Source organism: Pelophylax lessonae, assembly GCF_965119305.1.
Source record: "Pelophylax lessonae genome assembly, chromosome: 3".
In the NCBI taxonomy this organism is placed as follows: domain Eukaryota; kingdom Metazoa; phylum Chordata; class Amphibia; order Anura; family Ranidae; genus Pelophylax; species Pelophylax lessonae.
The window spans coordinates 116,982,955-117,005,486 of NC_138770.1; the positions used below are offsets into that span (position 1 = coordinate 116,982,955).

Genomic DNA, 22,532 nt, shown 5'->3' on the forward strand with positions numbered 1-22,532 from the left:
ATTTAATGTGGGTACAGTGTTGCGTGATCACGCAATTGTCATTCAATGTGCAACAGCGCTGAAAGCTAAAAATTGGCCTGGGCAGGAATGGGGTAAAAGTGCCCAGTGGGCTAGTGGTTAAAGCTGAACTCCAACCAACCTGCTAAATACACAGATAAAATACATACAATGGGAGCTGTTGCACCTGCTTACCCCACAACAGAGCCAGCCTGGTGACCTGACTTTTTTTTTCTACTGTAGTTAAAGTGTATCTGTGGTCAAAATGTAAAATCATATATTTTTTCCCACATTGTATTTCAATTATTTCTAGCCTTCTTCTTCTTTTAATATAAACAATATTGGCATTTGTGAACTTTGTAAAGATCACCACAGATTTACTTTCTTTAATTCCGCAATATGCATTTACTATACCCTGAGAGTACGCACTGCTGTGTCGCGCATTTCAAAGAGCCTGCCTTCTGTTCTACAGAGGTGCTGAGAGGAGGAGTCTTAAGAGGCAGAGTCAGTACTAGAGTCATAAATAAACAAGGATTCCTGCGAGCAACCTACCTATATCAGATTTTAAATGCCGCAGACACCTCACTTCTCATAAAAGTGCAAAGAGCAAATAAATAATAATATAGTGTTGTGCAAATAAAAATCTATATAAATGTGTAAAAAAGAATAAGTATTGAAATATATAAAAAATGTGTGTATGTATGTGTGTGTGTGTGTGTATATGTGTGTGTGTATATATATATATATATATATATATATATATATATATATATATCAGCCCTCAAGCAAAGAATCCTGAATGTAAAAACGTATAACAATATATCATTAATAAAATCCAATGCTAAAAGGCCAAAAAGTGCAAAGTATATAGTGAATACTGCAACAAGTCCCAGTGATAAAAAAAAAAAAAAATTGATTATATATATATATATATATATATATATATATATATATATATATATATATATATATAATCAATCTATGCGATATGTAGAAAATCAAATAGATGATGAGTTATTGCAACAAATCCAAGTGATAAAAATCTATAAATCAATCCATGCAATATTTAAAAATCAAATGATAAGTTATCCAAAGAAGTCTTTGGTGATGATCAGTGCAGAGTGGTATAAAAGAGTCCTCTATAAGTGCTCAGGCCACCTGGATGTAATACTGTTTCCCAAACAAAGTGAGTGACCGAGGTGTCACAGCTCAATCTTAACCGTGCACCCCCTTGTGATTGGGCGCTCACCTTAAAATTGATTCAGTTAGGCTCAAATGCAGGGTATCCCATGGTTGACACTCCTGGGTGATCACATCCCAATATCAGCACATCTGAACGTAACAGCCAGCATATCATGTAAATAAAAAGCTTACAATAGTGCTTATACCTTTAAAAACTTGTAATTCTTGTAAAAACATAAGGTAATGCACTCACATGTGTTGGTGCATCCATGCACCTTTAAATGCCATACAAAATATGTTTAACAACCTTCAGAATACCGTGGTGGTATAGTGGGAGACGCCGCAGCTGTGTCCTTTCCGCTGTGTAGATTAAGCCTGACAGTTTCGCCAGTACCTCAGCGAAGCGCTCCACTATAGTCACTGCTTGCATTCAGCAAGCTACAATGGCATATGTAGTTCTTAGAAATGGAAAGAAAACCGCAGAGAAGAAGCTGCAAAGCATGCAGGGAATCCAGGAAGTTGTAGAAAAGATGGTCAGCAGACAGGCAACACTCGCAACATGAAAGGAGATTTTTTTTTCAGATAAACTTATATTGGATTGTCAAATATAACTAATTGTAATGCTAATGTAAAATACAAATGTGTTCTGTGACTTTAGAACGCCTTTTTCCTGCCCCACTTTGTGAATGGACAGGTAAAGGAGAAGCTACAAACTCATGAGGTCATTTCTCTGTCACTCCTTCTAATACGTGCCCCTTGTTAGCACATGAGAACTGCAACAGACCTGATTGCCTCCTTGTACTGATTCTCCCTGTCTGAATGCTGTTGGACATTGGACATCAAGACTAAGATAAGGGTATATTCAGCTACATGTATTCCCCAGAAAATGCATCATGGCCTCCATAAACAGTTCTCAACATAGCTCAATTATGTAACTATGGTTCTGGCTAGCTCACTAGATTGTTTTAAAAAAGGCCTGGATTCTTTCATAGGTTTACATAATAATATAAATGGATACTAACATTTTTTTTAGGTAAAGTTGATCCAGGGAATATCCGATTGCCTCTTGGGGGATCAGGAAGGATTTTTTTTCCCCTGCTGTAGCAAATTGGATCATGCGTTGCTGGGGTTTATTTTCGCCTTCCTCTGGATCAACAGCGGGTATAGGATTGTGTATATGGAGTTTCCAATACTGCTTTTTTTTTTTTGTTTTTTGTTTTTTTTTTTGTGTGCAACCGGATGGTCTTTTTTCAACCTAACTATGTAGCTTTTTAACTTTTCTGGGTTCCTTATTGTGTCTCTGGTAATATTTTTCAATGTTGACTCTGTATTCTGTGCTCATTCCTCCAGGATGTCACAGATCTGGACGAGATGCCGTGGTACTGTGATCTTGAAGAGTTTTGCTTTGCTAAGGAAGAACATGAAAACAACATAGAGGAAAATGCAGATCACAAAGTGCTGTCAGCAGTCATTGAGAAAACTGTAGTTCCTAGAGTTTTTGGTAAGAAAGGACATGGTGCATACACAGTAGGTGTGGTGCAGATCTGGAAATTGCTTTACAGCAAGATGATTGTTCATTGTATGACATTCATTAATTTGACAGGCACTTTCTTTCTTTCTCAAAATAAATGTTTAGTGTAAATGAAAAATTACCCTCACTAGATCTGTGTGTGTCACCCCTAACCGCTACAACATACCGTACTCCTTGAATAGAAATGTATCTATTGCAACATGGAATATTTTATAATTTTCCTGCTTTTCTAGATTCATAGCAAAGAGCTAAAACTTATGAAGTCATGAGAAGTCCTAAACAAGCTATACATTCTCCCACAACTCCTGATAAACCTCTACTTGGTCTAAATCCTCAGTAAGAAACGTCTTCCTCCTAATAGCTGTATTTCTTCCTTCCTTTCTTAAAGAGTTTGTAAACCTCAGATTTTTTTTTTTTTTTTAAACGAATACCTGAAAGAAAACACATAATGAGCTAGTATGCATCGCATACTAGCTCATTTTGAAATACTTACCTAAGAACGAAGCCCCCGCAGTGCCGACCGCTTACCTGTCCATGGGCGACATGTTCTGTCGCCCTTCGTCCGGGTTTTCAGCATCCAGGCATCTGATTGACTGGAGCCGCGATGACGTCATTCCCGTGCATGTGCGCGGGAGACGACGGTAACGGCGCGGGGCTCTGAAGGAACGGCACCAGCTGCCGTTCCTTCAGAGTGCATGCGCCAGTGATGTCCCTGGCTGCATGCAAAGTAAATATCTCCTAAACGGTGCATGTTTAGGAGATATTTACAGTACCTATAGGTAAGCCTTAATATAGGCTTACCTATAGCTAAAAGTTGTAGAGGAGGGTTTACTTCCTCTTTAAACAATATAAAAACACACCCCAAAAAAAAAAATAATTTGCAAATAATGTAGCAATTTTTATGTGATAGAAGCACAATTATAGTTTAAATTTAGTAGAACAGGACAACCTTTTTGGATAGAGTGGTTAGGGGTTAGTGTCAGGTATTTATCGCTCTGTGTCCCTGTTCAGGAGATTCACTCTTTCTAATTGTCCTGATCACCAATGTCACCAGAAAGTGAAAGAAAATCCAACTTTTTGAGTTGCCCCCAGAACAGGAATAAAGGGAAATCTTAAGGGACACTTGTTACTGTGACAACTGTCTTAGAGAAGATTTTCCTCACTTTCCTCATGTGATCGCTCAGTTCTGGTTCTTAGAGCCAGTGAGGGACAGCTCCAACATTGGACCAATGTGGAAGCCATATACTGTAGGTGATTATGTATGTTTATTTTTTTGAGTTCCCACACTTCTTCTTTAAGGAAAACTGTGGGCAGATATGCACATTTTAAACTTTACGTTGTTTATTAAAACCTTCTTTAATGTATTTTTAAATAGTACCTTACGCAGCAGGATTCAGCCTAGGAGAGGAAAGGGCAGCTAGGCCAACTAGGCTTTACAGCATTGCACAGTGTACTGAAGCAGGGGAGAGCAGAGGGTTGCATGCATCAGTGCTTTATTGCTCCTTCAGGATCCAATTGGAGGCTGGGACTGTCCTTGACCAAGTTGTTTTGCTCTAGCTGGAGTATAGAAAGGTTAGAATAGATTTTGGCATTAACGTTTGATAGGTATATTTGGATTAAAAAAAATGCAATTTTTTGGCAAGTAATTTGTGTTTTTAGCTGTTTCCTTAAACTTACACTTTAAATGAGCTCATACATTTATGTAATTAATAATATTCCTCTGTTTGCTAGATGACCTCTGATATTTAGGGTGACATATTATTCATTCCAGGTTTTATTGAGCATGTGTGGGATCCTTTGTCCTCACAGCAAACAGAAAGGCTTGTGTGTTTCTGCAAGACACATGTACTGGAGAATGAGTCCCGCAAGACTGTGAAGGTGAGATATGGAATACATAACAAAGCTGTTTGTATCGTATGATACAAATGATATGGCATAAGAAAAACATAATGTACCACAACAATAAAAAAATGATATTGGCTTCTCTTCATTATTTTTAAAGTGATTGTAAAGTCTCCTTTTTTTTTTTTTTTTTTTTTAATAACCAACATGTTACACTTACCTGCTCTGTGCAGTTGGTTTTGCACAGAGCAGCTTAGATCTTTCTCTTCTTGGGTGTCTCTAAGCTGCTCCTGGCGCCTCCCTCCTGTGGAGTGCCCCCGCAGCAAGCAGCTTGCTTTCGGGGCAGCCAAGCTGCACCCCTGTGTGTCTATTCAGACACGGAGCTGGGTTTTGGCTCTGCACCCTCTCTCCTGATTGGCTAACTGACTTTGATTAACAGCCGTGGGAGCCAATGGCGCTGTGGTTGTCTCAGCCAATCAGGAGGGAACATCCTGGATGGCCGAGGGACTCGTGGACAAAGATGGGGCTCAGGTAAGTATTAGGGGGCTGCTGCACACAGAAGGCTTTTTATCTTAATGCATAGAATGCATTAAAATAAAAAAACTTTCTGCCTTTACAACTTTAATTTAGACAGAATTGAATTATAGCTGAGGAAAACCAGCACATAAAAAAAAAAAAAAAAAAAAACTATTCAAAAGAAGGCCACGCACATAACACTCCATGAATAGGTCCCAATAGTATCCAAGATAGTGACTCTATAACTTGATGGTCAACCCCAGTCATTCAAACTATATAAAAAAAAAACAATACTGAAGAAATGACAGTTTGCTACAATGTAAAGTAGTGAGTGTACAGCTTGTATAACAGTGTAAATTTGCTGTCCCCTCAAAATAACACACAGCCATTAATATCTAAACCGCTGGCAACAAAAGTGAGTACACTTTTAAGTGAACATGTCCAAATTGGGCCCAATTGGCCATTTTGACTCCCTGGTGTTATGTGGCTCGTTAGTGTTACAAGGTCTCAGGTGTGAATGGGGTGCAGGTGTGTTAAATTTGGAGTTATCGCTCTCTCTTAAGCCCCGTACACACACACAGATCGTCGTCATACAAATGTTCGTCTTTTCTCCCCGGGATGTCGGTGTCTGTTGAAAAGTGCAAGGACAGCACAAGAATTTTGTCCGCAGACTTCAGCTGACTGCAGAAGTGATGTCATGTAATGGTTAACTTTCCCTGTGTTTTTTATTTTCTGAGCATGCCCAGTCTTGCAAATCTGCGGTCTGTCGGCTGATTTCTGTACAGACAGGCGAACAATCGTCCGTTCTGGTGTCTGCAGACAAAAATTTTCATGTTTGCAAGAAAGACTCTTGTCCGCGGATTGTGTGCAGACATCTGTCGGAGGCACCATACTAACACGCATACAATCGGCAGATCTTTCGTCCGCCGACGTTTGTATGACGACGATCTGCGTGTGTGTACGGGGCTTTACTGGTCACTGGAAGTTCAACATGTCACCTCATGGCAAAAAACTCTCTTGAGGATCTGAAAAAAAGAATTGTTGCTCTGCATAAAGATGGCCTAGGCTATAAGAAGAGTGCAAAATACACTGAAACTGAGCTGCAGCACAGTGGCCATACAGTGGTTTAACAGGACAGGTTCCACTCAGAACAGGCCTCGCCATGGTTTACCAAGGAAGTTGAGTGCACGTGCTCAGCGTCATATCCAGAGGTTGTCTTTGGGAAATAGACGTATGAGTGCTGCCAGCATTGCTGCAGAGGTTGAAGGGGTGGGGGGTCAGCCTGTCAGTGCTCAGACCGTATGCCGCACACTGCATCAAATTGGTCTGCATGGCTGTTGTCCCAGAAGGAAGCCTCTTCTAAAGATGATGCCCAAGAAAGCCCACCAACAGTTTTCTGAAGACAAGCAGACTAAAGACATGGATTAGTGGAACCATGTCCCGTGGTCTGATGAGAACAAGAAAACGTATTTTGGTTCAGATGGTGTCAAGCATGTTTGGCGGCAACCAGGTGAGGAGTACAGAGACAAGTGTGTCTTGCCTACAGTCAAGCATGGTGGTGGGAGTGTCATGGTCTGGGGCTGCATGAGTGCTGCCGACACTGGTGAGCTATGGCACTGGGGGAGCTACAGTTCATAGACTGACCTACAGGGCAGTATTCCAACTTGATATTGAATCCAAACACCCCTCCAAGACGACCACTGCTTTAATAAAGAAGCGGAGGGTAAAGGGGATGGACTGGCCAAGCATGTCTCCATACCTAAACCCTATTGAGCATCTGTGGGACATACTCCAACAGAAGGTGGAGGAGCGCAAGGTCTCTAACATCCACCAGCTCCGTGATGTCGTCATGGAGGAGTGGAAGAGGACTCCAGTAGCAACCTGTGAAGCTCTGGTGAACTCCATGTCCAAGAGGACTAAGGCAGTGCTGGAAAATAATGGTGGCCACACAAAATATTGACACTTTGGGCCCAATTTGGACATTTTCACTTAGGGGTGTACTACCTTTTGTTGAGAGCGGTTTAGACATTAATGGCTGTGTGGAGTTATTTTGAGGGGACAGCAAGTTTACATTGTTATACAAGCTGTACACTCACTGCTTTACATTGTAGCAAATTGTCATTTCTTCAGTGTTGTCACATGAAAAGATATAATAAAATATTTAGAAAAATGTGAGCGGTGTACTCACTTTTGTGAGATACTGTATATATAAATTTTTTTTTTTTTTTACTAAACAATTTTTTCCCAATTTGATGCATTTTTTTGGTTGGGTGACAGGTTCTCTTTAATGAGACATCAGGGGTTCAAAAGACCCCAGATATCTCACCTGTCCGGAGTCCACTGATGGGTGCATGGAGTCTGGGAAATATGGTGGGGGGGTGCGCACGGTGGGACTGATACTGTGTGTGTGTGTGTGTGTGTGTGTGTGTGTGTAGATAGATATAGATATATATATTCTCTATTTATTGTAGTTACAGTGGACCAGTGTAACTATGTAAAAGTATACCATGCCTGGAATTCATCTTTAAGGTATGGACACTAATCAGGGCATATAACAGGCTAGAAAACCTTGGCCACTTGCTATTACTATTAAAATAAGGTGGTGCTAGAGGCGTCTGTGTGCACCTCTTCCTATATCCACTTGACCTCCAGAAGATTTACCGCCCTCCCTTCATGACCAGTCCATTTTTGTCTTTTTGGCACTGCATCATTTTAACTGATAATTGTGCGGTCAGGCAATGCTGTACACAATTTAAATTTTATATGATTTATTTTCCCTCAAAAAAAACGTTCTTTTAGTAGTATTTTATCAGCACTGCGGTTTTTATTTTTTTTTTGCAGTATAAAAGAAAAAAGACCATCAATTTTGATAAAAAAACAATATTTTTTACTTTCTGCTATTAAACATATCCCATAAAAATGTATTAAAAAATCAAATCTCTTAATACATTTTGGCCAAAATGTATTCTACACGTCTTTGTTTTAAAAAAAAAAAAAAAATCCCAATAGGGGATAAAATATTGATTTCTTTGCATGAGCTATAGCGTCTTCAAACTATGAGATATATATATATATATATATATATATACTGCAATTTTTATTTAGTTATTTTTTTATACTAGTAATGGAGGCGATCAGCACGCAATCTGACACTTTGTGGAAACTAACTGTCACTGACATCACCAGTGACATTGTTACAGTGATCAGTGCTAATAATATGCACTGTCACTGTACTAATGACACTTGTCAGGAAGGGGTTAACATCTAGGGTGATCAAAGGGTTAAATATGTGCCTAACCAGTGTTTGTGTGTACCATGGGCTGCTTTTATTGGGGATCTAGTTTTCTTCAATCCCTGCATAGCTGGGAATGAAAAACCAGCTAGATCCCCTGTCACTGTGCACAGCTTTGTGTTTTATTAAATTCACAGAGCTGTGTTCCGTGAGGCCGAGACCCGATCACCGGGTGCCAGCGGTCAGTCACTGGCTGGTACCGTGTGATCAGCATGTGCTGTGACGAATCACAGCACAGCCGGGTGAGCATGCGCCCCGTTCCAGAAAATGCAGAATCACGTGTATATACATGATTGCACAGTCGGCCCGCACTGTTGAAGTAAATGTACAGTGCACAGTTGGCAAGTGGTTATACTAATTTTCATGTATATGGAAATGGCAAATCACTTACAGTAATTTCACTCTTATGTCTGCCGGCACCATGTATGGGACTGTCAAAAAACTTGTGTCCAGATGCAGTTAGAGCTCATTTCTAAAGGCATCTGGAAGCATGTAATACTGAATGCACACGTCCACCTTGACGTTCACCTGCATACAGCTGCATTTACCTAAACAAGAAATGTATCCATTCCGAATCGCTTACCTGGTTTGATTGCAAGTCAACGCATAAACTTGTGTAAATGCGGGTACATCTAAATGCAGGAGAAAGTGACCTTGGAAGAGTTAAGTACTTTATACTTCCCAGATAACTTCTATGGAATGCAGAAGGCTCATGTACAGGAGGCCTTGGGAATCTTCACAGCCCAGAACTGGGACGCAGACAGATTGCTGACTGCATGCATCACTTAACCAACAGAGCTGGAAGTCCTGGTTGTCTTTATCAGTTCTGCATTCCCAAGTGTTTAGGGTTACACGTTTTCCACCTAGAATTTAACTTGGTTAATATTTGTACACACATTCAGATAACAGCTGATTGAGCAGTGTATTGTTTTATTCTTATGTTAGGCTTTTGGTTTCATTTACTTTTTTATTCTCTATCTGTACTAATATGTAGAAACAGTATGAAAGCTGTAAAATTTTTGTAGTAATATTTTATGCCAGAGAAATTAAAAATGTAATGTTGCATGTGTATGCAAAAAGTGAATTGTATTATTTTGTACACTATTCCTATACTGGTAATGTATTCTTGTATTCTAGGATCTCGTTGCTTGTCTGGTTTCAAGGCTAAAAAAGGCCATTGAAGATGATGTTTATATTCCTCTTTATCCCAAAAGGTTTGTGTTATTTTGAAGTGGTAAAACTGTCTGGTAAAGTGCAATACTCTTACCAACCAGGGAGATCCCACAAAATATGTATGAAGGCTCACCTAGGGGTGTTTGGTAAAAAAAAAAAAAAATTAAACAATTGCCCTTTCACATTTTACAATTTATAAAAGCATTTTTTTTTAAAGTAAAGAGATCCCAACATTTTGGCAAATAAAGGTGCTCTCTTGGGATACTTTGATATTAGAGGTGGGTAAAAACTCCAATAATGGGATGCAATGGGGATGCAAATAGCTGTTTTTCTTTATCGTACATCACAGAGCAGCCATAATAATTACTGTCTGGGTTATGCGCCACCTATAGGTGAATGGACACTGGCAACCAAAAAGACAGGAAGTCCCCCTCTATATAACCCCTCCCATACAGGAAGTACATCAGTTTTTTTCGCCAGTGCCTTAGAGGTGATGGTCATGGTTGAAGAAGCTCTCCATTTTTTAAAGTTATGCTATGGTCCCGGATAAAGATCCTGCAGGATCCAAGGGGCTTGGCAATCGGATCCATCCGAAAGTGGAAGACTAAAATGGATGGTACCTGAGCCTCGGTAGATGGAAGACTGCACGGTGTTGCCTGTAATGCGATCCCCCTTGGGTGCTGAACCCTGGGATCCTGTGAACCCTGGGATCCTGACCCTTGGTAAAGACTGATGATCCAACAGGGTGCCCTACAGGTCCAAGGGAGTGGCCCCAAGATTATAGGGGAATCCGGTCCTTGAAGGTCCACAAGTGACAGAACCCGCCATGATGGATAAAGGTTGGATTCTGGCTATAAGCTATAAGTTCTGCGGCGGGATTGGTAAGTAAGGTTATTTTAAATGAGATACACTGTTACTTATATGATATTTAACAGATACCGGGTGCCTCTCCACTAGAGGGCAGTGATGTTTATTCAGCTGGGGTATGCATACCTGGATTCCTCGCATTGTTTGCACAGCCAACCCCCCTGAAGCTTGGCGGGCAGCGGAACTAATACCTGCCCACGCATCTGCTTTCACCCGGCGTCTTCGGTGGCCGTTCTTGCCATGGTATATTGCTGCAGGGGCACGCCCAGGTACATCCCTATTTACCATCATGCATGAGTGTGTACGTGGAGCCGGGTGCATTTTCCTGGCGAAACACGCGTGCCCGCCGCACAGGCGCAGTAAGGGACGTAGACGGCGCGGCATTTGAGGAAGTGTTCCCAGCAGTGTGGGCTTCTGTAAGGAGCTGGATGGGACACAGAGCAGCTGGGTTCGTGAGTCACTGTGGGTGGATAGATGCAGGCGCTGACCGGTTCTGTTACTGTGGGGGTAATTTTGCTGTGTATTGCGATGAACGGATTACAGATTAACACAAGGATTGAGTGCACTAAAGTAGTAACTTAAACTTCAGCCAGAATGTGTTCCGCATGTGCTTCATGGGCAGTTCGCCATCAAGCTTCTATGGCTCAGATTTGCAGTGCCACTACTTGGTTTTCAGTACATACAGTCACTGGATTTTATCAGGTAGATGTTAGGGCCCAAGAGGATTCTGCGCTTGGCCGCAGTGTGCTGCAGGCAGCTATGTAGATCCTTTCAGTTCAATGGCGGTTGTCATCAGTGTCCCCCTCCCCTCAAGTGCATTGCTTTGGCATGTCCCAGATAATAATTATTATGGCTGCTCTGTGTCCCGTGATGTACGATAAAGAAAATTGGGTTTTTCCTACATCTTACTTGTAAAATCCATTTCCTGGAGTACATTATGGGACACAGAGGTCCCTCCCCTCTTGTTTGGGAAGTTTATTGCTTGCTAAAAACCTATGGTACTTCCTGTATGGGATGGGTTATATAAAGGGAGACTCCTTGTCTTTTTGGTTGGCAGTGTCCATTCACCTATAGGTGGCATATAACCCAGATAGTAATTATTATGGCTGCTCTGTGTCCCGTGATGTACTTCAAGAAATTGATTTTACAGGTAAGCTGTAGGAAAAATCCAATTTTTCGTTGCAGCGTTATGGTTCCTTTGTTAGCTTGTAGTCTTTGTTACAGATGGGTTTGAGGTCTGAAAAAGGGACACAGATGAAGTATAGTTGGGGAAGGGTGGGAAATGAGTCAATGATTCGAGATTAAGCTCTCTATTTTTTTTATACATTTTTTTTTTTTTTTGTGCTTGTGTGTCTTACAGGGTATTAGAAGACAGAAACTCTCCACATTCTAAGTTTCGAGAGAGACAATTCTGGTCAGCTGTGAAAGTAAGTTACCTCCCATCATCTAGAGGTCAGTCGGCACTGTGTCCTCTATGTGAGGGTCACCCAGGAGGCATGGCTTGCTAGTTGGTTGTTCTGCCATTGCTAGAATTTAAAGCATTCTAAAATAGTTTCTGTAAGTAGATTCTATGAGGTATTAGGGATGATTAAATCTGCCTGGGTTCAGTTCATAGCTTTACAAACTTTGTGGTAAATCCAATGGGCGGCTAATGGAAGTGGGGGGGGGGGGGGGGTGTATATATTTTTATTGAATTCTGGCCATTTGTAGGGCTAATAAGCAAACTGTTGTCAAATGTCCAACTAAAGGCATGGGCAACCAGGCACTGCTATTGGGGAAATGTACCAATGCCAATTTTGTTTTCAGGAATTCAGCTGCTTTGTAAAAACTGCAGGCATACTATGAACACTGATACTGCTTGCTGTGGTCCTCCTTCGTTCAAGAGCAGAGTCACTGGAACTGCTATGCCCACCCCTCCCCTCCTTCTGCCCATCCACATAAGCCTTTGTAATATGTAAACTCTTCACATAATACAAAGGCTTCTGTAAATGGGCAGCAGAGAGAAGGGAGCCAATGAATTTTTTGTTTGACTCTCTCCTCTCACATCCAGAGTGTATCCTCTGGGAATGCAATAAACCTGTCACATATAAGTAATGGGGATAAGTCCCAAAGGTGACATACACCTATTTGGACTTAACCTATAGTGTGCCTTCACTTTTTTCCTGAATTCCTAAAAATAACAGTAGGTCCTACTACATTTGTCAACTCTCCTTACCTGCTCCAACACACACTGACAATATGGCTGCTGTGAGTCCCCCCTTTATAGAAAGAGGGATAGGTTATCTATTCCTTACATTTATTGGCTCTTGTCACAAAAGTCTGCTCACTGCATTAAAGGTTGTTTCTTATTTCTGGCAGAAAACCCGTAAAGTTCTCATTTTAAAGATTTGTTCATAAACCCTGGGGATTCTCTGTGAACCTAAACCTCAGCCTCATCCCTAGCAATGCACACAGCTTGGGCTATGCTACATCTTTAGCTAACCCATAGTGTTGTGGGAATCCTTTGTTACATAATAATTTTGTATTTGCTAAACAATGATTGTGTGTGTGTGTGTGCGTGTATATATGTATGTACAGTTGTGCTCAAAAGTTTACATACGCTTTCAGAATTGATGATTTCTTCAGCCATTTTTCAGAGAATATGAAGGATAACACAAAAACTTTTTCTTTCACTCATGGTTAGTGTTTGGCTAAAGCCATTTATTATCAATCAACTGTGTTTACTCTTTTTTTAATCATTATGACAACAGAAACTACCCAAATGACCCTGATCAAAAGTGTACATACCCTGGTGATTTTGGCCTGATAACATGCACACAAGTTGACAGAAAAGGGGTTTGAAAGGCTATTAACCACTTGCCGACTGCCTAACGACGATTTACGTTGGCAGTCAGCCCCTTACAGGCAAAGTGACGTAGTACTACGTCGCTAGCCTGTGAGCCTCTAGGGAGCGAGCGTGCGCCGCTGGAGGCGCGCTCCCACTCGCTCATGGACCTGATGTCCGCCGGTCACTCGCGATCGTCGGTTACACCAGGAGAAAGGCAGGCGGCTAATGTAAACAAACCTGCTTGTCATTCTCCCCTGTGTAACAGAAGAGATCATACGGTCCTGCTATGTAGGACCGTTGATCTCTACTGTTACATGAAAAGCCACATCCAATCACAGTTAGAAGCACGCCCCTAGGGACACACTTAACCCCTCCTTCTCAAATAAAGTTAACCCCTTCCCTGCCAGTGTCATTTTTACAGTAACAGTGCATATGTATAGCACTAATTACTGTAGTAATGTCACTGGTAACCCCAAAAGTGACAAAAATGTCAGTCAAAAAAAAAAAAAAGAAAAATGACAAATCTTTCCCTTAGTAAACGCAATAACTTTTGCGCAAACCAATCAAAATACGCTTTTTGAGGTTTTTTTTTTTTTACCAAACATATGTAGCAGAAAACAAATTAGCCAAAAATGTTAAATTTTGATTTTTACATTTTTTTTGGGGGGGGGGGGGATTTCATATAAAAAAATGTGAAAAATATTGTTATTTTTGCAAAATTGTCGCTCTTATTTTGTTTATAGCGCATGATCTTAAAATTGCACAGGTGATAAAATACCACTAAAAGAAAGCTTTGTTTGTGGGGAATAAAGGACGTCAATTTCATTTGGGTACAGCGTCGCATGACCGCGCAATTGTCCGTTAAAGTCACGCAGTGCCGAATCGCAAAATAGGCCCTGGTCAGGAAGTGGGTAAAATCTTCCGGGGCTTAAGTCTTTAAAGGTAACCATCCTCACCTGTGATCTGTTTGCTTGTAATTGTGAATACACACAAATGTGTTTCTCGATGAATGGTCAAACATTCCCATAGACACACTCCTAAACACTGTGGATAGCCTTCCCAGAAGAGTTGAAGCTGTTAAAGCTGCAAAGCGTGGGCCAACTCAATATTGAACCGTACAGACCAAGACTGGAAGCCCTTTGAAGTTCATGCACATGTAAAGCCTGGTGTCCCAATACTTTTGGTAATATTGTGTGTGTGTGTGTGTGTATATGTGTGTGTATGTGTGTGTGTGTGTATATATATATATATATATATATATATATATATATATATATATATATATATATATATATATATGTGTGTATGTGTGTGTGTATATATATATATATATATATTGCCTTGTCTCCCAGCACACTCTCAAGAGCATGGAGGAGGTTCCAGGAGACATGCAGTTCCCCTAGGAGAGCTGGCCGTAGAAGGTCCTTAACCCCTTAGATGGACCAGTATCTGATCTTTTGTGCAAGGAGCAACAGGATGAGCACTGCCAGAGCCCTACAAAATGACCTCCAGCAGGCCACTGGTGTGAATGTCTCTAACCAAACAATCAGAAAAAGACCTCATAAGGGTAGCCTGAGGGCCCGACGTACTCTAGTGGGCCCTGTGCTCACTGCCCGGCACTGTGGAGCTCAACTGGCATTTGTCATTGAACACCAGAATTGGCAGGTCTGCCACTGGCGCCATGTGCTTTTTTTATAGATTAGAGCAGGGTCACCCTGAGCATATGTGACAGATGTGAATGGGTCTGGAGAAGCCGTAGAGAAGGGCATGCTGCCTGTAACATCGTTCAGCATGATCGGTTTGGTGGTGGGTCATTGATGGTCTGGGGAGGCATATCCATGGAGGGACGCACAGACCTCTACAGGCTAGACAATGGCACTCTGACACTGCCATTAGGTATTGTAATGGAATCCTTGGTCCTATTGTCAGACCCTATGCTAGTGCAGTGGGTCCTGGGTTCCTCCTGGTGTACAACAATGTCCGGCCTCATGTGGTGAGAGTATGCAGCCATGTCCTGGAGGATGAAGGAATTGATACCATTGAATGGCCCCCATGCTCGTCTGACCTAATTCTAGTAGAACACCATTGGGACATTGTTTCGGTCCATCCAACACCGCCAGGTTGCACTTAAGTCTGATCAGGAGCTCAGTGATGCCCTGGTCCAGATCTGGGAGGAAATGCCCCAGGACACCATCCGTCGTCTCATTAGGACCGACCCCGACGTTGTCAGGCATGCATACAGGCACGTGGGGGCAATACAAGCTACCAAAGTACAATTTTGAGTTGCTGCAATAAAATTTCAGCAGAATGGACTAGCCTGCTGCATGATTTTTTTCACTTTGATTTTCAGGGATTTTTGTCTTTGAATTCGACCCTCTATTTGTTGATAATTTTTATTTCCATCAAACAATGTGGCATCCTTTTCGTTCCTAACACATTACCCAGAATAGATATCCAGCATGATATTTTACCCCATTGAGATCTGATGTGTTTTCAAAGTGTGTGTAGATCTATATATGTATGTTCTACTGAAAAAAAAAATTATATATATTTTTTGTATATAAAATACATAAAAAAAAAAAAAAAGTTTTTACCCTCAACCGTTATACCTAGAGGTTCAGCAGCTTCTTGTCAAATCCAAATCTCAGACCATTCAGACAGGCATGGCACTTCTTGATAATGCAGAAGTTCGCCAGCCCCTTCCTGCATACTACACATTGATGTTGGCCATTGAGGCTGCTGATAATATTGAAGGGCCAGTAGGAATGTATAGGAGGATGGGCTTCATGTTACATAATGTAATAGAGAGCTCTTGCCATTGTAGTCCCCAGAAAAAACCCTGACTGTTACCCATCTTTGTTGCTATCCTCAGAAGTCTCTAATGCCACACGATGACTCTTTTTACTTGTCTCCTCAGTTGTTGGGCAACGTGACACGCTGGGATGGATTTCTTGAAGAAGAAACTCTTCAGGAACTGTCTCTTGACAAGCTTCTAAACCGATACCTCCTGCTGGTACTGCTTAATGCCGAGCCAAATAGTGATGCAGTCACCAAGTGCAGCAAGGTAAATGTCTCCCCTTTCTCTGTCCTTTTCCTGTTTGTTTATTCTAGTTATAGAGGACCACAGGTAGCATTTCACAGAGAAAATATTGGAAATAGAGTAGGGCTGTACTTAAGTGTATTCCCATGTGGGGGCCATGTTTTGCCTGCACAGGGTGCACATGGACGTGCTTAAGTGCACACCTGTGTGAGGACTGCTTTGTCTACACAGGTGTTCTGTGAATCTGCGTGCAGGCAGTCCTATTGACGTCAATTGGGTTGCAGCAGCTGCATGGACACAGCGGCTGCTCCCAATTTGACATCCATGTGGGTGCGGGTGTGTCCCTGAATTCACACTGTTGCGTGCGTTCAGGAACACAGACCCCCCACCCATGCAAATGTCCATTTCGGAGCAGCTGCTGTGTCCCAGTTGACAAAATTGGGACTGTCTGCACGCAGATGCACAAAACTCCTGTGCAGGCAAAACACTGCCCTCCCATGGGTGTGCACTTATGACTATGTGATAGAGGTCTAAAGGTTATGCATATACCTGTGCAGGCAAAACACTGCCCTCCCATGGGTGTGCACTTACGTCCATGTGATAGAGGTCTAAAGGTTATGCATATACCTGTGCAGGAAAAACACGGCCCTCCCATGGGTGTGCACTCTCGTCTATGTGATAGAGGTCTAAAGGTTATGCATATACCTGCCTGATTTACCTCTCTAGAGATAGAGGGTCAATAGGATATGGTAAGTGCCCCTACTCTCAGAGGGGGTGGTTTTCACTGAAGGAGGTTTTTCACTGACGGTGTTGGACTACTTCAGTGACCGACCTTCTAAGGAGTCCCTTCCTTCATTCACTCTGCATTGTTTATTCCCGGCCCCAGGTCTGTATGGAGGTACAGACCTTCAATTATGGGCCTGGAGTCTGGGAGGTGGGGTAGTTTGTGGTTTAGGGGTTGGAGAATATGACCACATTTCATGTTACACCCTAAACGTGATCCCAAAAAGGGAGCATGCTGTTAAAGCCAAACTCCGGGCACAAAAACGTTTCCACAAAGAATATAAATTTTACTTTTTTTTTTTTTTGCATGAAATGCCTTTACAAGCCTAGATTTTACTTTGTAAAAGTAGCAGTGCTATCACCACTGTGCTGTACATAGCCCTTCAGAAAACTACAGGAAGGGTGGAGGCAAGGCTAGCCCAGTTTTCACTATTTGTTGTTGAATGAGGAGCGGTTACTTTGGTCAGAAAGTCTTGAACCTCCTAGGAAATGTGCATCTTTTCATAAAGGATTATTTAATTCCAATACAATATATATTTTTTTTTTTAACTCTGCAGATTGTAGAGTGTCTTCCACAAAGCTGGTTTAAGGGCATTGAAAGCGGATCATCTTTGGCAAAGCTTACTAATTTTAGCAAACACTTGGAACAGTTCATCCATTCTCTACACAAACAGAATGACAGGTAAGTGGCAGAGCAGAGGTTCTTCTGTTTTGTGGGTTTTCTTTGGTCTGACTAAAGTGTAAAGCCTTGGTGAGATTAAAAAAAAAAAGTGGTCCAGACAAACTGCTTAATACACTATAATAACATATGTTTAAGGTTTTGCCTGCTTCAGAATTTGTCATTGTGGCTGGCCATGGCCCACCCCACTGACCACCAATATTAGGGACATTCTTTCTCCAACTGTCTACCAATATAAGGGGTATTCTTCCTGTCACTGACCGCCAAATTTGAGGACATTCTTACTCCCATTGGCCATCAACGTAAAGAGCATTCTTCCTCCCACGGATCACCAATATAACGGGCATGCTTCCTCCCTCTGGCCACCAATATAAGGGGCATTCTTCCTCTCTCTGGCCACCAATATAAGGGGCATTCTTCCTCCCTCTGGCCACGAATATAAGGGGCATTCTTCCTCCCTCTGGCCACGAATATAAGGGGCATTCTTCCTCCCTCTGGCCACGAATATAAGGGGCATTCTTCCTCCCTCTGACCACCAATATAAGGGGCATTCTTCCTCCCTCTGGCCACCAATATAAGGGGCATTCTTCCTCCCTCTGACCACCAATATAAGGGGCATTCTTCCTCCCTCTGACCACCAATATAAGGGGCATTCTTCCTCCCACTGACCACCAATATAAGGGGCATTCTTCCTCCCACTGACCACCAATATAAGGGGCATTCATTCTCCCACTGACCACCGATATAAGGGGCATTCTTCCTCCCACTGACCACCAATATAAGGGGCATTCGTCCTCCCACTGACCGACAATACAAGGGGCAGCCACCAGCATAAGAGGCATTCCTCCTCCCACTGACTACCCATGGTAGGGTAAATGCTTCCTCTTACTGGATTAAAAGGCATAAGGATCAATATATGAAAGATTTTAGGGTAACATAAAATGATTAGATCTTTTGCTTTAATCTCAGAGTATTATTGTTAGGGAGAATAACTCTTTAAAATCCTTCTAGTGACCAGTTTCACTGAGAATTAAAGTGAAGGTAAATCTAAAGTTTTTGAGTTGCCACCAAAAATAAATATATATATTCACAGTATCTGACAAAAGTGAGTACACCCCTCACATTTTTGTAAATATTTTATTATATTTTTTCATGTGACAACACTGAAGAAATAGCACTTTCTTACAATGTAAAGTAGTGAGTGTACAGCTTGCATAACAGTGTAAATTTGCTGTCCCCTCAAAATAACTCAACACACAGCCAGTGTTCCCTTTAAGGTGCGCGCGTGCGCGGACGCGCAGTGTAAATTACGTCCCGCGCAAGCACCTAGTTAGACGGCGCAGACGGGGCGGCCAGGGAGCAGAGCGTGCACCCCGAGAGCACGCCCATTGTGTGACAATAGCGAATGAAAATTCGCTATTGCCATGCGGATCCTCCTCCTGGCCAATCAGGGAGCGGGTCCTCCCGCTTCCTGATTGGCCGAAAAGGCCAACTTCATGCCATTGGCCGAGGAGGAGGCGCCGGGACTCGGGAGGACGGAGACGCGGGAAGCCGGGGACTGGAGAGTGACTGTGACTGTCCGTGAGGTAAGTGCACGGGGTCGCGGGGGGGCCATGTCACGGCTGGTCAAACACCAGAAGATCCACTCAGGAGGTCGGAAGCTGTTCACTTGCTCGTAATGCAGCACATTCCTTACCCGGGCCGCAATGCCGACTTCCTGCTCCACCAGCATGTTAACGCAGGAGAGAAGCTGGCATCTCTGCATTGATTGGGGGCATTGCTGTGGGCACTCTGCAATTTATTGGGAGCATTGCTGTGGGCACTCTGCATTTTTTGGGTGCAATGCTGTGGGCACTCTGCAATTTATTGGGGGCATTGCTGTGCCACTCTGCAATTGATTGGGGGCATTGCTGTGCCACTCTGCAATTTATTGGGGGCATTGCTGTGCCACTCTGCAATTGATTGGGGGCATTGCTGTGCGCCACTCTGCAATTTATTGGGGGCATTGCTGTGCCACTCTGCAATTTATTGGGGGCATTGCTGGGCACTCTGCAATTGATTGGGGGCATTGCTGTGCCACTCTGCAATTGATTGGGGGCATTGCTGTGGGCACTCTGCAATTTATTGGGGGCATTGCTGGGGCACTCTGCAATTGATTGGGGGCATTGCTGTGCCACTCTGCAATTTATTGGGGGCATTGCTGTGCCACTCTGCAATTGATTGGGGGCATTGCTGTGGGCACTCTGCAATTGATTGGGGGCATTGCTGTGGCACTCTGCAATTGATTGGGGCATTGCTGTGGCACTCTGCAATTGATTGGGGGCACGCTGGTCACTCTGCATTGACGTCCCCCCCCCCCCCCCCCCCGCTCAGTCTAAAGGTTTGCGCTCAGAATTTTTTTTATTTGCTCAGAACAGTAAAAAATTAGAGGGAACATTGCACACAGCCATTAACCACTTTACCACCGGAGGATTTTGCTGTCTTCCGTCCAGGCCACTTTTTGCGATTCGGCGCTGTGCGACTTTAACTGACAATTGCGCGGTCGTGCGACGCCGAACCCAAACAAAATTTACGTCCTTTTTTTCCCCACAAACAGAGCTTTCTTTTGGTGGTATTTGATCACCTGTGCGATTTTTACTTTTTGCGCTATAAAAAAAATAGCGTTTATTTTGAAAAAATAACAATATTTTTCACATTTTTTTTATATGAAATTCCCCCCCCCCGAAAAAATGTAAAAATCAAATTTTTTTAAAAATTTTTGGCCAATTTGTTTTCTGCTACCTATGTTTGGTAAAAAAAATCACGATAAGCGTATTTTGATTGGTTTGCGCAAAAGTTATTGCGTTTACTAACTACGGGAAAGATTTCTGTCATTTTTGGTGTTTTTTTTTTTTTTAACGTGTAATGGCGGCGATCTGCGATTTTTTTTTTTTTTTTTGCGGGACTGCGACATTGCGGCGGACAGATCGGACCCTTGACTGACATTTTTGACACTTTTGGGGGTACCAGTGACATTACTGCAGTAATCAGTGCTATATATATGCACTGTTACTGTAAAAATGACACTGGCAGTGAAGGGGTTAATTTTATTGGAGAGGGAGGGGTTAATGTATGCCTGGTGCTTACTGACGTGTGGGGGGGAGGTGACTTTGTGAGACAGGGACAGATCGGATGTCCAGCTATGCTGAACACTCCGATCTGTCACTCCCTGTCACTATGGAGATCCGCCCGCTGTGTTTACACACAGCGGGCGGATCTCCAGACTCGATCCCCGACGATCGGGTAAGAGCAGCGGCGATCGCCGCTGCTCCTTCCCTGGCCCGACTCCCGCTGTGAATGAAAACAGCGGGAGCGCGCCTCCGGCGGCGCGCGAGCGCCACCTACAGGGGGAGGAGTCCAGCGTCGTAGGTCTACGTCGCTGGACGGGATCGTGGCAAAGTGCCGCAGTAGCCTCCATGTGAGCGGAGGTAAAGTGGTTAATGTCTAAACCGCTGGCAACAAAAGTGAGTACACCCTTAAGTGAAAATGTCCAAATTGGGCCCAATTAGTCATTTTCCCTTCCCTTGTCATGTGACTCGTTAGTGTTACAAGGTCTCGGGTGTGAATGGGGAGCAGGTGTGTTAAATTTGGTGTTATCGCCCTCACTCTCTCATGCTGGTCACTGGAAAGTCAGCATGGCCCCTCATGGCAAAGAACTCTCTGAGGATCTGAAAAAAAGAATTGTTGCTCTACATAAAGATGGCCCAGGCTATAGGAAGATTGCTAAGACCCTAAAACTGAGCTGCAGCACGGTGGCCAAGACCATACAGTGGTTTAACAGGACAGATTCCACTCAGAATAGGCCTCGCCATGGTCCACCAAAGAAGTTGAGTGCACGTGCTCAGTGTCCTATCCAGAGGTTGTCTTTGGGAAATAGACGTATGAGTGCTGTTAACATTGCTGTAGAGGTTGAAGGGATGGGGGTCAGCTTGTCAGTGCACAGACCATACCAGGAAAAGAGGCAGGTCTGTCTGATTTGGTGCATCTTCTAATGCACATTGTCAGAAGCTTATAGGGTGCAGTGAAATCAGAGAAGCAATTTCAGTCCAGAAGGAGCCTGCAAGACTGAAAGTAAGGCCGGAGTTCCACTTTAAATCAGTATTGTCCAAAAAAAATGTTGATGAAAAGTTGTATGTATGTTGTACTTGTCTTTACAGGATAAGTATGGAGATACTGACATCTTTGTTGATGAAGATAAAAGCTCAGAACTCTGCAGAGGAAGTTATGAAGAAGTACAGCATAGCACTGAAAACATGACCAGCATCTCTAAAATGAGACTGTCCTATCACAGCACTCTTTAATGATATTCTGTTTGTCAGAATACCCTTTTATAATTCCGTTTATTTTTTTTCATGTGCGGTTAAAGTGTAAATTCACCTTTATAAAATATTCTACAAATATTACATGTATTGTGTGGTTTTCAGTTTTTACATTATGTTTAAGGTGACCTCATTAGAAGTTTAATCTTTAAAGTGTTAGTAAATCCAGTAGCCTGCATTCACTATATCATGTCTCCCACAGTACACAGAACATGGAAAAGCAATTATTTTAGTAAATACGAACTGCTAAATCCCTTTTCTCTTCAGCAGTATATTGCAGTCTTGTGACTTGTATTCATGTCCAGCCAAGCACTGGTTAAAGCTTGTAGGAGGAGTTTTCATTCTCCTTGGACTGTCCTATAAGGCTGCAGAACCCTTGACCCTCTGTCTGGACAGTTCTGATAGGCCCTGTGCTGATCACATGCACTCTCCCATGAAAAAACCT

The 22,532-nt window shown here is 42.7% G+C and overlaps 1 protein-coding gene across 1 annotated transcript in view; it reads left to right on the top strand.

The window, feature by feature from the left end:
• The window catches only part of GCFC2 (GC-rich sequence DNA-binding factor 2), a 48,979-nt gene extending 26,939 nt beyond the window's left edge, over positions 1-22,040 (top strand). Inside the window, exons 12-18 of the mRNA XM_082251376.1 lie at positions 2,530-2,680; positions 4,482-4,588; positions 9,498-9,574; positions 11,761-11,827; positions 16,145-16,291; positions 17,608-17,732; positions 21,926-22,040. Of these exons, the coding sequence (XP_082107502.1) occupies positions 2,530-2,680; positions 4,482-4,588; positions 9,498-9,574; positions 11,761-11,827; positions 16,145-16,291; positions 17,608-17,732; positions 21,926-22,025 (774 nt within the window). The 3' untranslated portion in view covers positions 22,026-22,040. The remainder of the gene's footprint in view (positions 1-2,529; positions 2,681-4,481; positions 4,589-9,497; positions 9,575-11,760; positions 11,828-16,144; positions 16,292-17,607; positions 17,733-21,925) is intronic.
• Positions 22,041-22,532: the final 492 nt, after the last annotated feature.